This window comes from Pteropus alecto, unplaced genomic scaffold, assembly GCF_000325575.1.
Source record: "Pteropus alecto unplaced genomic scaffold, ASM32557v1 scaffold7, whole genome shotgun sequence".
Classification (NCBI taxonomy): Eukaryota; Metazoa; Chordata; class Mammalia; order Chiroptera; family Pteropodidae; genus Pteropus; species Pteropus alecto.
Window position 1 is genome coordinate 65,233,584 of NW_006494614.1, and position 13,596 is coordinate 65,247,179.

Consider the following 13,596-nt stretch of genomic DNA (forward strand, 5'->3'; position numbering starts at 1 on the left):
ACAGCATATTGTACTATGCCACATACAAATAGACCATGCAATCACTAGATACACGACAGACAAGATACACTATAGATAGTCAAGCACATAAAACTTTGCTCCACTCTAGAGCACATGTAATGTTCAACCACATGCTACATGCACATCCAGCCTGCTCTGCTACCACACATGTCCTTATCATGCCAGTTAACTTACACACAGTTGGAACGTAGGGGACTAGTATCAGTATAATATAGAAAGTGTATTGGCTCATGTGATTTCAGCCTAGGTTAGGACAGCTAGCATTGCAGGAGTAGAATTTTAACCTTTGGCAGGAAAGAAAGAGTTCAGCTTCTACACACGTAGGATCCCTGAGTGCTCTGTTTTAGAAAAATTAAAAATGAGCACTTAGACTCTTTTAAACTGCTTTTACACTCTTTTCCCAGGAAGGGACTCCCTGGCTTTGCAAGTCTTCTGGATTTTGGTCAGTTTCCCTTCCTCTTGCGCCAGCCTCAATGGCTATTATTCTGGCTCAGAGTTCTATTCCATCTGTACTCAGTGACCATGAGCCAGAAATTCCACTTTGTTGTTTTGGTGCCTGAGGCCCCTGGGGTAGCTTCTAGATACATGCAGCTTCTCACCAGGGCTGGTCAACATACCTCCTGATGAGCAATCTTTTTTGTTTTCCTTTTTACACAGTTATAGATTTTGAATAGTCTGTCTCTTACCCTATTTTCCCCCAAAGTGCTGATTCTGCAAAATGAGAAATTTTTCAAGAAGCAGAATTTCTTGCATTAATATAGGCAAAAGGGGAATGGGATTGTTTACAACACACGCATAAACATTCCATACATCCAATACACCTAACAGACAAGTCTCAAGTACAGGAGACACCGCATAAACATAAACTCAGCTGCCTTGCCCCTCTCTCAAGCCCAGCCTCAACCATGCCCTCCAGAATCTTGTTATCTCTGCTGGTTGTTTAAACACCCTAATAACACTAGTGTGTGGGCAATTAGGGAGCAATCCTCATCCTGGCAAGACTGATCACATCCCATTTCTAGTGGTGAGCCTGTGGGCCAACAGTTCTTGCTGGGGCTAGAGCTAAATCACTGAGGATGAGGAGTGAGGGTGATCCTGGCGTGGTAGGAGAGCCCTGCCATGGGCTCAGGTCCTCTGCCCTGATCATCCTACTCTCTCTCAGGGTGCCATCACCACCAGCAAGGAATGCGTTCACTAGACATGGACAGGATGAAGCAGGATGCTCAGAAATTTTCCAGACTGAACCCTTTGGGGAGATGAACCTTTGTCACTGATGCCTAGTCTGAACTCCACCTTCTTGCCCTATTCTCCTCACCTGAAGCTGGCATCTAGACACCTGTCCTCACCTGATGCAGTCTTTATCAGGCTAACTCTAATAAAATAACTATAGCTTAGCTCTATGCACTGTGTCCATGTGCTGTGCAGGAAGAACATGAGGCCTGTCAGGAGATCTTGGGAAATGGTGAGGAGAAGTAACATGTGTGCTCACTGAGAGCATGGGGCCTGGAGTCAGGTAGAAATAAAAATTTATGTTCACATAAAAACCTGCATACCAATGTTGATGGCAGCTTTATTCAGATTTCAGTTTATCACAATTGGAAAGAACCTTAAGTGTCTTCAGCTTGTGAATGGATAAACAAAGTGTGTGCAACTCATACAATTGAATACTACTCAGCATAAAAAAAGGAACAATCTGTTGGCACATGCAACAACATGGAAGTAACACAAACATATTATTAGTAAAAGAAGCCAAACTCAAAAGACTACAATTATATGGTTTATTTATATACCATTTGTGTTACATTTGGAAAAATAAATGAGAAAAAAATTTTAAAGTAATTACAGGCATTAAGCCCTTTGAAATACTGACCTGAACAGACATTTCTCCCAAGAAGACATACAAATAGCCAACAAACATATGAAAAGATGCTCAACTTAACTAGCTATTAGGGAAATGCAATTCAAAACCACAATGAGATACCACCTCACACGTGTTAGAATGGCTATCACAACAAAACAAGTAATAACAAGTGTGGAGAGGTTGTTAGGGGAAAGGAACCTGCATACACTGATGGTGGGAATGTAAATTGTTATAGCCACTATGGAAAACAGTATGGAGTTTTCTCAAAAAAACTGTAATTTTCAGAGAAACTTACAAATGTGTCCTTTTCCTGTAACAAGTTAATTTCTCTCACGATCCACATCCAATCCAATAAGAAATCCAGTGGGACATTTTTTCAAAATATATTAAGAATGTGAACATTTTCATCACCACCACAGCTGCCACCTGGTAAGAATTACTTTCCTGCTCACATGAATCACTGTATTATCCTTCTAAATGCACTCCTCATTTCTAATGTTAATGTTTATGCTCAATACAGGGGCCAGTGTGATCATGAATAGCATAGTCAGGTCCTGGCCCTCTACTGCTTAAATCACTTTCATGGCTCTCAGTTCACTCAATGTAAAATGAAATCCTTAAAAAGTCTGCACTGTCTCACATGCCTTGGCCCTGTTTCCTCTTTTCCCACTCTCCTCCTCATTTGCCTGCTTCCACTGGCACCTATTTCTGGAATAGGTTAATTCTGCCTGTTTTAAGATCTTCTCTTTTCAAGAGGCTTATTGCTCATTTATTCTTTGGAAGAGAAGAAAAGCCACAGCCCTGTTCTTGTTTTGAGGACCCCAGTATTATCAGCACTCCTTCAAGCTGATAATATTATTTGTGGAGACATTTAGAAATGTGATAATGTCCTGGTATATATATTTCTCACATAACCTATGTTCTCATGTCTAGTTCAACAAGAAAAAATCACTGTAGTTCTTCTTGAAAATTAGTCTCACTACTTCTAACAATTCTCCACACAAAGAGTCACAGTAATTTGTTAACAATATAGACAGGTGCTGTTCTTCTGTTTAAATTCCTGTTAGGGTTTCCCAATTTACTTGTTGATAAATAAAAATGTCTTTAAAGTGGCCTGCAATGCTATACATATCTGGCTCCTGTTATATCTCGTTACTTATCTCTTTCTATAATCCTCTTCACTCACCTGGTTGAATATACACCAGCCTCCTTGCTTTTTCTGGAATGGAACAGAAATAATTCAAACTTCAAGTCTTTGACATGCCTGTTTCCTCTGCCTGGAACTTATTCCACAAGATAACCACAGGGTCCACAGCGTTTAGGCCTTTACCTCCTTTAATATTTCCTTAAATGCCCTCTTACTTTCCTTAGTAATATATTCCTCATATCCAAGAAACAAAAACAAAACATTTTCCATTTCTTAACACTTTTAATGTTTTCTTTTTCTTACAATTACATGTATCACATATAAAATATAATTTACTGTTTTGTCGTTCATGCTTACTCTTCATCTTTCTTGACTAGAATGTAAGCTCTGTGAGGGCAGAGGTCTTCGTATCTTTAGATTCTGATGTGTTCCTTGTACCTATAACAGTGCCTGGAATATAGTAAGGATTTAACAATAGTTCTTTAAGCAGGGAATAAATACGACACTGTTAAACAAAAAATTATTCATGGCACTTGTTAAAAGTGATAAGGCAAAATTTATTCAGGACCATGGCAATAGGCATAGGGACCACTGCAATGGGGTTTTGTAGTGAGGGAGAGAGATTGGGCTCAACTCCAAAGACAGTATGGGCTGGTGGGAACTTATAGCCAAGGAATAGGATAGTGTTGGGGGTCAGTGGATGGAAAATTACTGAGAGGAACATCAAGGGTTTCAGGGGATTCTGGCTATAATGACCTAACAGGACTCTTGCTAAAGATGGGCCAAGGTGATCAACATCACCTGGAGATTGTAGAGGAGGAGGAACCTGATCAGATATCATGAATGCTCGGATAGCAAAGGCAAAGGTTCTTGCTAAACTGACTTAGCAGGGTTCTTGTTAAAACTGGATTGTAAGGAAGTGCACAGATGGGACCAGGGTTCGGGAGCCTGACGAAAGTTTGGTCAAGCAGAGAATCTTTGCCAACATCACCTATTCCCTGTTCCTTCTGAGTATTCTGGCAACTCTACCTGGATGCTCTTTTTAGTCCCCTTCGAGCTGGTATTGCTTGATGTTCTCGAAAATGATTTTTTAAAGATCTCATTTTACAAAATCAAAAGCCTTACAGTAGCCAAGTTTCCAGTGCAATTAGCTTCATTCTCTCATTTTTCAGATTTCAGTGACCCTTGATCAAAATACTGAGATTTTTAACCTTTTTTGCATCTCATGATATGTTTCCTCAGAATTATATTGGTCACACTTGAAGAAATATACAATAATTATTAATAGCTTTCATTTATTAGAGATTTCACAACTGTTTTTCTAAGATATTCTCAACTCCCAATGCAGAGTTTTTTTTTTTTTGGCTACAATTGCAGGTGAAATAATAATCACTTTCCAGTAAAGAAAGATTACCTAACCCTTTATCTCAGGGGTAAGATGCCCCCTTTCCACATGTCCTCCAACAGACATCACTGCATATGCTGTCCCCACAGGAAATTTCACTTGGTATAAGTAGCTCTCTTTTTCAGATAGATATATCCCGAGATATTGCCAAATTCCTAAGAAGCAATTGAATATATCTCAGGATACAGAGAAAAACATATTATCTGGATAAAACGCTCCTGGGTTGGACACCATCATTAATTACATAAGCAGGGATGTTTACTGTGGGAACCAGCAGCAGAGCTCCACACTTGACCACCTGCTCAGATCACCCAATATCCCTTCCCTATCTTCCCCATTATGACCTTGTCTGATTTTTTCTCTTGCCACTGACCAAATATACTGAAGCCCACAAAACTGACTTCAGTCCACATGTATTTGAAGAGCAATGAGAAAATATTTATTAGCTTCCAAGTACTCAGTGGATGCACTGCGTATTAGACTGACAAATCTTCATGTGTATTTTGATTTTGCAGCTTTGGTAAGCATCTGAATGATGTCTCGAAATATGACTGTGTTCAGTTGCAGACTACTCTCCACGGAAATCTCTATGCATCCCTTTTAAAAGCAGTGAGACCCCATCTCTTCATAGTCTCTGGAATTTTGGGGCACCGCTTCCCAGTGGCTCTCACGGTACATCTCTGGCCTGTGCCTGGAGGTCTGAGGCGTGCGCCCCTCGCCCAGGGCCGTGGCCCCGTGGGAACTACATTACCCAGATGCCTCTGCGCTGTGCGTCTGCGGCGCTGGGCCAGGTCGAGGAGAAGGACATTTTAGTACCTTGCAGAATACGTCAAGGGGAGACATCTGGCATCTTCCTGGCTGCGGTGATTTTGTTTGCCCTTGAGTGGGCCAAACTGATCAGATTTTTAACTCTTGATCTCGCCCAAGGTAAAGTAAGCGGGAAGGGTCAAGGAGACGTTGACCAGAGCGCATATAGGCGAGTTCGTGACTAGGAGAGGTCGTCTCCTGGGGTGACTCCGGGCGGGGCATGGGTTGGGGTGGGGTTTCGTCTGAGCCCGCGGCACCCGTGTCTCATAGCTTCTCCCCCGCCTCCGAATCCTAAAGCCCGGAACGAAGGGTGCCTGTCCGTGTCAGCCTTGTCCCCTTCGTTCAGGACAGTGGAGCGTTCCCGGGTGGAGTCCCTATTTCTGACACCCAACGGGATGAGGAGTAGAAGAGTGTTGCATGCAGAGGGACCAGCATATGCAGAGGCCTGGAGATGCGACTGAGGAGCATTCAGAAAACCTGCGGCGAGTCTGCTGTCTGTGGGGAACATTGCGAGCGGATTAGCCATATGTGGAATGGCAGCCCCCGTACAGCTGGGCCCGCATTCTGAGGGCCCTGGTAGCCATGGAGGGTTGTGAGTAGAGGGGACTAGATATGAGTTAGAATTTTAAACGGATGCTCAGAGGAGATCAGACTTGAGGGCAGGGGGTTGATTAAAGTGGAGATGGGGTGACCTTGTGGAGGCTAATGCAACAGACTCTGTGAGAGTTACCATGGGAACTGGACGGGAGAGGTGAGAAGTAATCCAATTAGATTTTTTAAGGATAGAAAATCAGCCTGCACAGCATCCCCCCTTCCCCATTTTTATCATAGTTTATGAAACAACCACTCATTTCAGCATTGGCAATCAAACACTGTAATGTATGAATTGAAAAGGTTAACTTTATGCAAGCACTTGATATTTAGTTTACACCTTAATATACCATAGAGCAGTATATTAAGACACTACAAAGTCTTAAATACTACATTTAAAAAAACACTTAAAAAGTAAGTATAACACACATCTAAAATTTCAAAAACTCATCAAATAATTTGCACTGAAAACATTGATAAAAGCCTTAATTCCATGGAGAGTCGTAGTTCATATTTAACACTTGACATACACTAGTGCATTTGATACCAACAGTAGCCTTATGAGGCTGGCACTGTTCTTATGCCTATTTTACTGATGAAGACACTGAGGTACAGGGAGATTGAATCCTCGTCCAAGGTCACACAGCTAGTAAGAGAGCAGCAACGACTGAAGCCCAGAAATTCAAGACAGCTGGAGTTCACCTTGTTTCAGGGCAGATACAGGAGGTTGGATCAGACCCCACCATGGATACTCTTCACTCATAGTCTCACTTTTCCCACAGGTTTCCATGGCTTTAAAAGCACTAAAGAGCCCTGCACAGGTGAGTAAAGACGGTCTTAGGCTCTTACCCTCTCCATCTCCCACTCGTGGTCTCTGGGATGTATTCTGGGACTCTTTGCCTATCACTCTACTGCTATTGATTCTGAGGCCTCTCCCTAGACTCAGGATCCTGAATCCAGGCCAGAGGTTATATACAGGGCTCCTGATTTCTGGCCACCAGTAGGCTATCCTATGGAAGATATTGTAGACATAGGGATCGCTATGTGCAAATGCCTGGAGGTGAGCAACAACCACAATACTCCATTATGTCTTGTGGAGAGCTGGGATGCAGGAATCGAGCCTGAAATGGCAGGATGAAGGATTGTGTCTCTATTCTGAAGGTACTGGGAGCCATGGAAGTTTTGACATAGAAGATGGGAGTGTTCTAAATCAGATATTAATGGACTTTCTCTGGGTGCAGAGTGAAGAACAGACAATAGGGCTGAAGGAGGTTACTGCAATAGTCTAGATGAGTGTCAGTGACAGCTCCAGGTGACAGCACCAGGGTAGTGGCTGCTATATGGGAGAATATGTGTAGCTTTTTTTTTTTTTTTAAGTAGTTCCAACAAAACTTTCTGATGTGGAGAGTGAGGGAGAAGGAGAGGAATCAGGGATAAGCCAAAGTTTTGGCATTTGCAGCTAGAAGGAAGGAGATACCATGAACTGAAATGGGAAAGTCAGTTGTAGGAGTAATTTTCAGAGGGAGTATCAGGAGTTAGGTTCTGGCCATCGGATCTGAGATGTTGCAGAGATCGTCAAGTGGAGCCACTGAGTAGATAGCACACTGCTGTGGAGTTCAGGGGTAGAATTCAGGTTGGAGACCCCATAAGTTGGTGGCCTGTGTGTGAATCATGATAGAGCTGTGAGTCACATTTAGTAGGGGGCATCTTCAGGTCATGGTGATAGTGTTAGGGGGCAAAGAAGGGGAGGGCCAGATTGGAGGACTGGACCTCTCTTGATCACTTGAATGGGGCTGGTGAGCATCACAAAGACAGGTGAGGGAGAGTAGCAGCCGTGGGGGAGAAGTGAGTCTGGTAGTGGACCAGGGTCTCCAAGGGGGAATCGACATGGGATGGATGAGGAAGCAGGAAGCATAGCAGTAATGGAAGTGATATGACAGTGAGGCCAAGGTCAGTGCTTATTCATCCCTCTAAAGTCTTGTGGTGATCCTTGGTGAGGCCTGAGGGGTTCCACTCAGGCTGGCAAATAAGCTCAGGGACAAATGAGTCAGCTGGGAGAGTTCTAGGTCTGGACCGGGGAACCAGTGGTGCTGAGTGTTGAATGTTGGGTGGAAAAAGGGAGACTGAGACCAGTGAGGGGACATGGGTAGAAGAGAGCTTAAAGCATTTGACACCTGCATGTGGTTCCAGGTGGCTGAGGCTGAAGCAAGGAACCAGGTATGGTGGAGAGGCCTTTAAGACTGGGGTAGGGGCTTCCCCTGCCAGTGTGGGCCATCGGAGTGCAGGATGGAACTCTCTGGATGTCTTGTGCAAAGTGGCGTGTGGGGAGGCCAGGGAGATGTCTTTGGTGTGGGCTGGGGTGGAGGAGGTGGTGGGGGCTCAGAGATGTGAGGGAGGCATGGTTTACAGAGTGATGTACTCAGTGGGGAGAATGAAAACTGAAGGTCCCAGGGACTTGCTCCCAGCTTCTTAAAGGGGAAAACTGAGCCCATGTTTGGTTGTGTCTGGGAGGTGTGGTCTGGGAACCCCTGCTGGCATGGATAGCATTTACTTATTTGTCTACACACCTATAGTTGATGTAGGGTGACATTATAATAGGAAAGAGGAGAGAGCTGGTACCATTGGTATCTGGGCCTCGTGTATCCTGAGTTTTGGAGCTGGAGAGGAGAGTGGGCGGGGAGTAGATATTTGGGGAATAAACTGAGGGTACTGGTGAGAGAGGCTGCTTAGGGACAGTGCTTTCTCCATTGTGGCAGGGTGTTGTGACCTTTGAAGATGTGGCTGTGGACTTGTCTCAGGAGGAGTGGGAGCTTTTCGATGAGACTCAGAGACTCCTGTACCGTGATGTGATGCTGGAGAACTTTGCACTTGTGTCTTCACTGGGTAAGTCCCTCTCACTCACCCCGATATCCTTGACTAGGCTCTTTCCTTCCTCATTTCTCCAGGGCTCTCTCTTTCCTTTCTACAACTAGAGTATGAACATTGCTTCCTTTGTAGGTTTTCTTCCATAGGTGCCATAGGTGCCAGGCTGGGGTGAGTGCACTTCCCTCTCCTCTCCCCAAGCAGCCCTCAGCATCCCTAAAACCTTGCAGGGAAGGATATGGGGGATAGGAAATCTTGCAGTGAAACCAATTGATCTCACCAGACTTGGTCTCACCTTGACAAAGGGACTGTCCAGAATAATTGCACCTCTCTGCCCCAAATTATTCCCCCTTACCTCCAGGTGACATTTTCTTGTGCCTGACTATGCCAGGAATTGCAAGCACCAACATGGTCACTTCTTATGGGGACCACTGAGCTATTCCTATAAGATACTTCTCCAAGGTTCTTTTTGTAATATTAGTTTTCTTTCCTGTGGTGTGTCTTGGGCTGGATTGCTCCATGCTAGTGCTGTCCACTCACCTGCCTTATCTTTCCCTTAGGACTTGCATGTTCCAGGTTCCATGTCATTGCCTCACTGGAGCTGGGGGAGAGACGTAGGTGCCTGACAGGGCAGATGTGACTCCAGCCACAGCAAGAGGGGCCCGGTCTTGGGAAGTGGAAGGTGGGGGTTAGCTCACCATTAGGGCTGGGTTCAGATCATACCAGGAACCTTTCCAGTGCCTATCATTGTTTTCATACCAAGAACAGGAGTCATAGCTTATCTCTGTCTTTTAATCCCCCTTGACATTTTATCCACTTGTCATTTCCACTCTGACATCTGGCTAGGGCTAATCCACACCTATCTAGCCTTCAAGTCTCCCCTGTTCCTCACCACTGCTCCCTCTGAAGTGCTTCTCCAACACTGAGCTACACATAATGAGTTGTGAGATGTATACATATCCTAAATAGTCCTCGAACACCAGCTACTCAGTTGCAATTGACTTTCCTTTTCATTCAGTGCTTGTGTCACCAGCAGACAAGTCTCTCTTGAAAGCCATTTGCAGAGAAGAGAGCTGGAAACCCAATTTCTCCTTCCTGTGCTGCATCCCATTGCTGTGGCATTTCTCCACAGTAGACTACCCCAGTGTATGATCTTGTTAGGCTCAGTACTGCACAGCAGACCCATTCTCACCTTAGCTTTAGTCCCCTTGTCCTCCCAAAAGTCCTGTGTACTCATTACTGGGTTTGTAAGACAGACATTTGTGATGAGGCTGCCCCCTCCCACCAAAGTCTACGTGTACCTCACTAACATTTCTCTGCTTTCAGGTTTTTGGTTTCAAATGGAAGCTGAGAAGGCAGCTTCTCAAGGCGTGTCACATCTCAGGATTCCCAAGGCAGGTTTGACCACCCAGAAAGCCTACTCTTGTGGGACGTGTGGCCCTGTCTTGAAAGAAATTTTGCACACGCCTGAGCTCCAGGGCCTAAATCCCAGTCAGAAACTGCACCCATGTACGGCATGTGGGAGACAGCTCTGGTTCAGTATAAGCACTTACCAGCAACAGAAGCAGCACAGTGGAGAGAAACACCTCGGAAGGGATGAGGACTTGCTTGTTAAGGACTGCTGGGTCCACATGTCAGAGAATCCCTTCAAAGGTGGGGATGGTGCAAAGAACCTCCTGCCTAGCTTGGGCCTTCGCCAACACCAGACCACTCATAGCATGGGGAATTCACCCAGAAGAACTGAGTGCAGGGACACCTTTCACATTGGAGAAAGGCATTATAGGTGTGATGAATGTGGGAAAGCCTTTAGCCACAAAAATAGGCTTGCTGAGCACCAGAGAGTTCACACTGGAGAAAGACCTTATGAGTGTGCTGAATGTGGAAAATTCTTTAGTCATAACTCCAGTCTTACTGTACACCAGAGAGCTCATATGGGTATAAGGCCTTATGAGTGCAGCGAATGTGGGAAAGCGTACAGCAAAAGCTCTCACCTTCTTCAGCACAAGAAAGTTCACACTGGAGAAAGGCCTTATAAGTGCAGTGAATGTGGGAAAACATATAGCAGAAGCACCCACCTTGTTAGGCATAAAAAACTTCATATTGGAGAAAGGCCTTATGAATGCAGCAAATGTGGGAAAACCTATAGTAGCAAACACACACTTTTTCAACACCAGAGAGTCCACATTGGAGAAAGGCCTTATGCGTGCCGCAGATGTGGGAAATTATTTAGCTGTAACGCTAACCTTATTGTACATGAGAGGGTTCACACTGAAGCAAGACCTTATGAATGCAGTGAATGTGGGAAATTCTTTAACTATTACTCCAACCTTATCATACACCGCAGAATTCATATCACAGCAAGGCCTTATGAATGCAGCAAATGTGGGAAAGCCTTCATCTACAAACACAGACTTATTAAACATCAGAGAATTCACACTGGAGAAAGGCTTCATGAGTGTAATGAGTGTGGTAAACCTTTCAGACAGAAATACAGACTCGTTCAGCACCAGAAAACCCATACAAAGGAAAGGACTTATGAATGCAGCGAATGTGGGAAATTCTTTAGGCAAAGTTCTGGCCTTATTGAACACCAGAGAATTCACACTGGGGCAAGACCTTACAAGTGTAGCGATTGTGGAAAATCCTTTAACCGCAAAATCACACTTGTTCGGCATCAGAGAATTCACACTGGAGAAAGGCCTTATAAGTGCACTGAATGTGGGAAATTCTTTAGCCAAAGCTCTGGACTTATTGCACATGAGAGAGTTCATACTGGTGAAAAGCCGTATGAGTGCCTAGAATGTGGGAATTTTTTTAGCCAAAGATCCAGCCTTGTTTTACACCAGAGAGTTCACACTGGTGAAAGGCCTTATAAGTGCAATGAATGTGGGAAAGCCTTCAGCCTTAAATCCACACTTGTTCAGCACCAGAGAATACACACTGGAGAAAGGCCTTATGAGTGCAGCAAATGTGGGAAATTCTTTAGCCGCAAGTCCAGCCTCAATAAACATCAGAGAAATCACACTGTTGAAAAGCATTAAAGTACAGCGAATATGGGACAGCCTTAAGCTAATGGCCTTTCCTAATTTGGTACTAGAAAGTTTAAACTGGAGAAAGGCCTTTGGAGTACAGGGTATGTGCTATCTGGTTAATGTGAATGATACCAGGGAGCAGTTCTGAGAGTAGCCTTTATGAAGTATCCATAAATCAAAAGTTGTATTGCATACATCTGAACATCCACATTGGAGAGATTCCCTATGAGTGCTGGGTATGTGAGAAGCTTTTAGGACCTGCATTGTACTTTCTGACCTGCCCAAGACCCTTGCCTCAGTTAAATCACTGCTGATACCTGTGGCAGAAGCTATCTCACCTCTACCAGTTGGCAAATGTGCATCAGGTTACCCAACATACTCAGGGAAGGCAGATCTTTGTACTCTCCCCTTCTCTGGAAGAAATAAGTGGTCTAAAGTCATTAGAGTCCACCATAATTACATTTACACACTGGAGGTGATTAATAGAAAGTTGGGGTGAGCAAACTAGAGAGGATGTGTCCCATCTATTTCTAGTGGTTCTATATTCTATAAATATTCTTTTCACCACAGCAGTGAAGGTCGAGAATGTAAGATATCCTTAGGATTTCTAGATTTACATCTCTCCTATGAACAAGAGCAGAGCAAATCTTAAAATTTTCTGGATTCCTGAGACGACTTAGGCTACTTACCTCAAAGCCACTGTTTGTTACTCAGTTAAGAAAATGAAGACTGAGAGAAAAGAGATATTATATTCCACGGATGTGAATCACAATCTTTATTGCTTGCTAGTCTCCTTTCATTGAAGCAGGGCTGCCCCACTGGAGGTATGAGGATAGTTATGGTCAAGACAATAGATGTTCATCAGATCTCCCGGTTTTTCGGGACTTTTACGTAGAACCATTTTTTAAAAGCTATATTGAGATATAATTGATGTTCAGTAAACTGTGCACAAGTAAAGTATAAAATGTTTTATTGTATGTATACACCCATGAAACCATTACCATAACCATGATATTGTATATATCCATCACCCCAAAGTTACTTCATTCCCCCTTTACTGTCTCTCCCTCTCTGGTTCCTCATTCCCATGGTCATTGATCATAGTGATCTTTCATTATAAACTTTATTTTCCAGAATTTTATATAAATGGAATTTTAAAAATGTTTACTCATTTTTTTTTTGCCTCCTCCCTCCCCAAACAGCTTAATTATTTTCAGATTCTAACATTTTGCAGCTATGAGTACTTTATTTTTTTTAGTACAGAGTATACTCATTTGTATGGATATGCCACAATTTGTTTTCCTATTCATCTCTTAATGGACATTTGGATTGATTCTAGTTTGGAACCATTACAAATAAAGCTGGTGTGGCCATTTATGTACTAGTCTTCTCTTGGGTTAATACTTAGGAGTAAAGGGCTTGAGTGTCTCATTTGGACCCATGGCATTTTAACTTATGGAAGTGATCGAGTGCCAACATGGAGAGGTCAGTACCATTGAAAGAACCATTTATTATATTGCCCAAGGGAAGGGGAGCACACCATGCCACACAGAGCCATGTGGAGAACACCAGTGTTTGTCAGGAGGCTGAAAAGAGTGAGGGGAAGGCATAGGCCACAACTTTTATTGTTTTTTTGTGTTTGTTTTGTTTTGTTTTGTGGGAGAGGAAATGCAAGGCAGAATAAACAGTTTAGGATTGGTTACTTTGAATAATGTCAGCGGGTTTGGGATTAAAGGATTGGTCTCTTGTCATTAGGTACCTGGCCCTGGGATGATTTAGGGCAGGGGAAATGTTGGCTTGGTGCGTGAGAGTTAGCTAAGGAGATGGTTGGGGATATCGACTTGGATTGGTTGGTTTGCATATGAGAGAC

At 43.7% G+C, this 13,596-nt stretch overlaps 1 protein-coding gene across 3 annotated transcripts; it reads left to right on the plus strand.

The window, feature by feature from the left end:
- Positions 1-5,226: 5,226 nt before the first annotated feature.
- On the plus strand, positions 5,227-12,889 carry LOC102895996 (zinc finger protein OZF-like). Of its 3 annotated transcripts, XM_025042685.1 has the most exons (6): positions 5,227-5,361; positions 5,588-5,833; positions 6,615-6,653; positions 8,589-8,715; positions 9,255-9,376; positions 10,021-12,889. In XM_025042685.1, exon 6 carries the CDS (start codon positions 10,035-10,037, stop codon positions 11,733-11,735), a length of 1,701 nt encoding a protein of 566 aa, XP_024898453.1. In that variant the 5' UTR covers positions 5,227-5,361; positions 5,588-5,833; positions 6,615-6,653; positions 8,589-8,715; positions 9,255-9,376; positions 10,021-10,034; the 3' UTR covers positions 11,736-12,889. The 3 variants fall into 3 exon arrangements, with proteins under 3 accessions (XP_024898453.1, XP_024898451.1, XP_024898452.1); XM_025042683.1 differs by having other exon boundaries at positions 9,255-12,889; XM_025042684.1 differs by lacking the exon at positions 5,588-5,833 and having other exon boundaries at positions 9,255-12,889.
- The last annotated feature ends 707 nt before the right edge of the window (positions 12,890-13,596 follow it).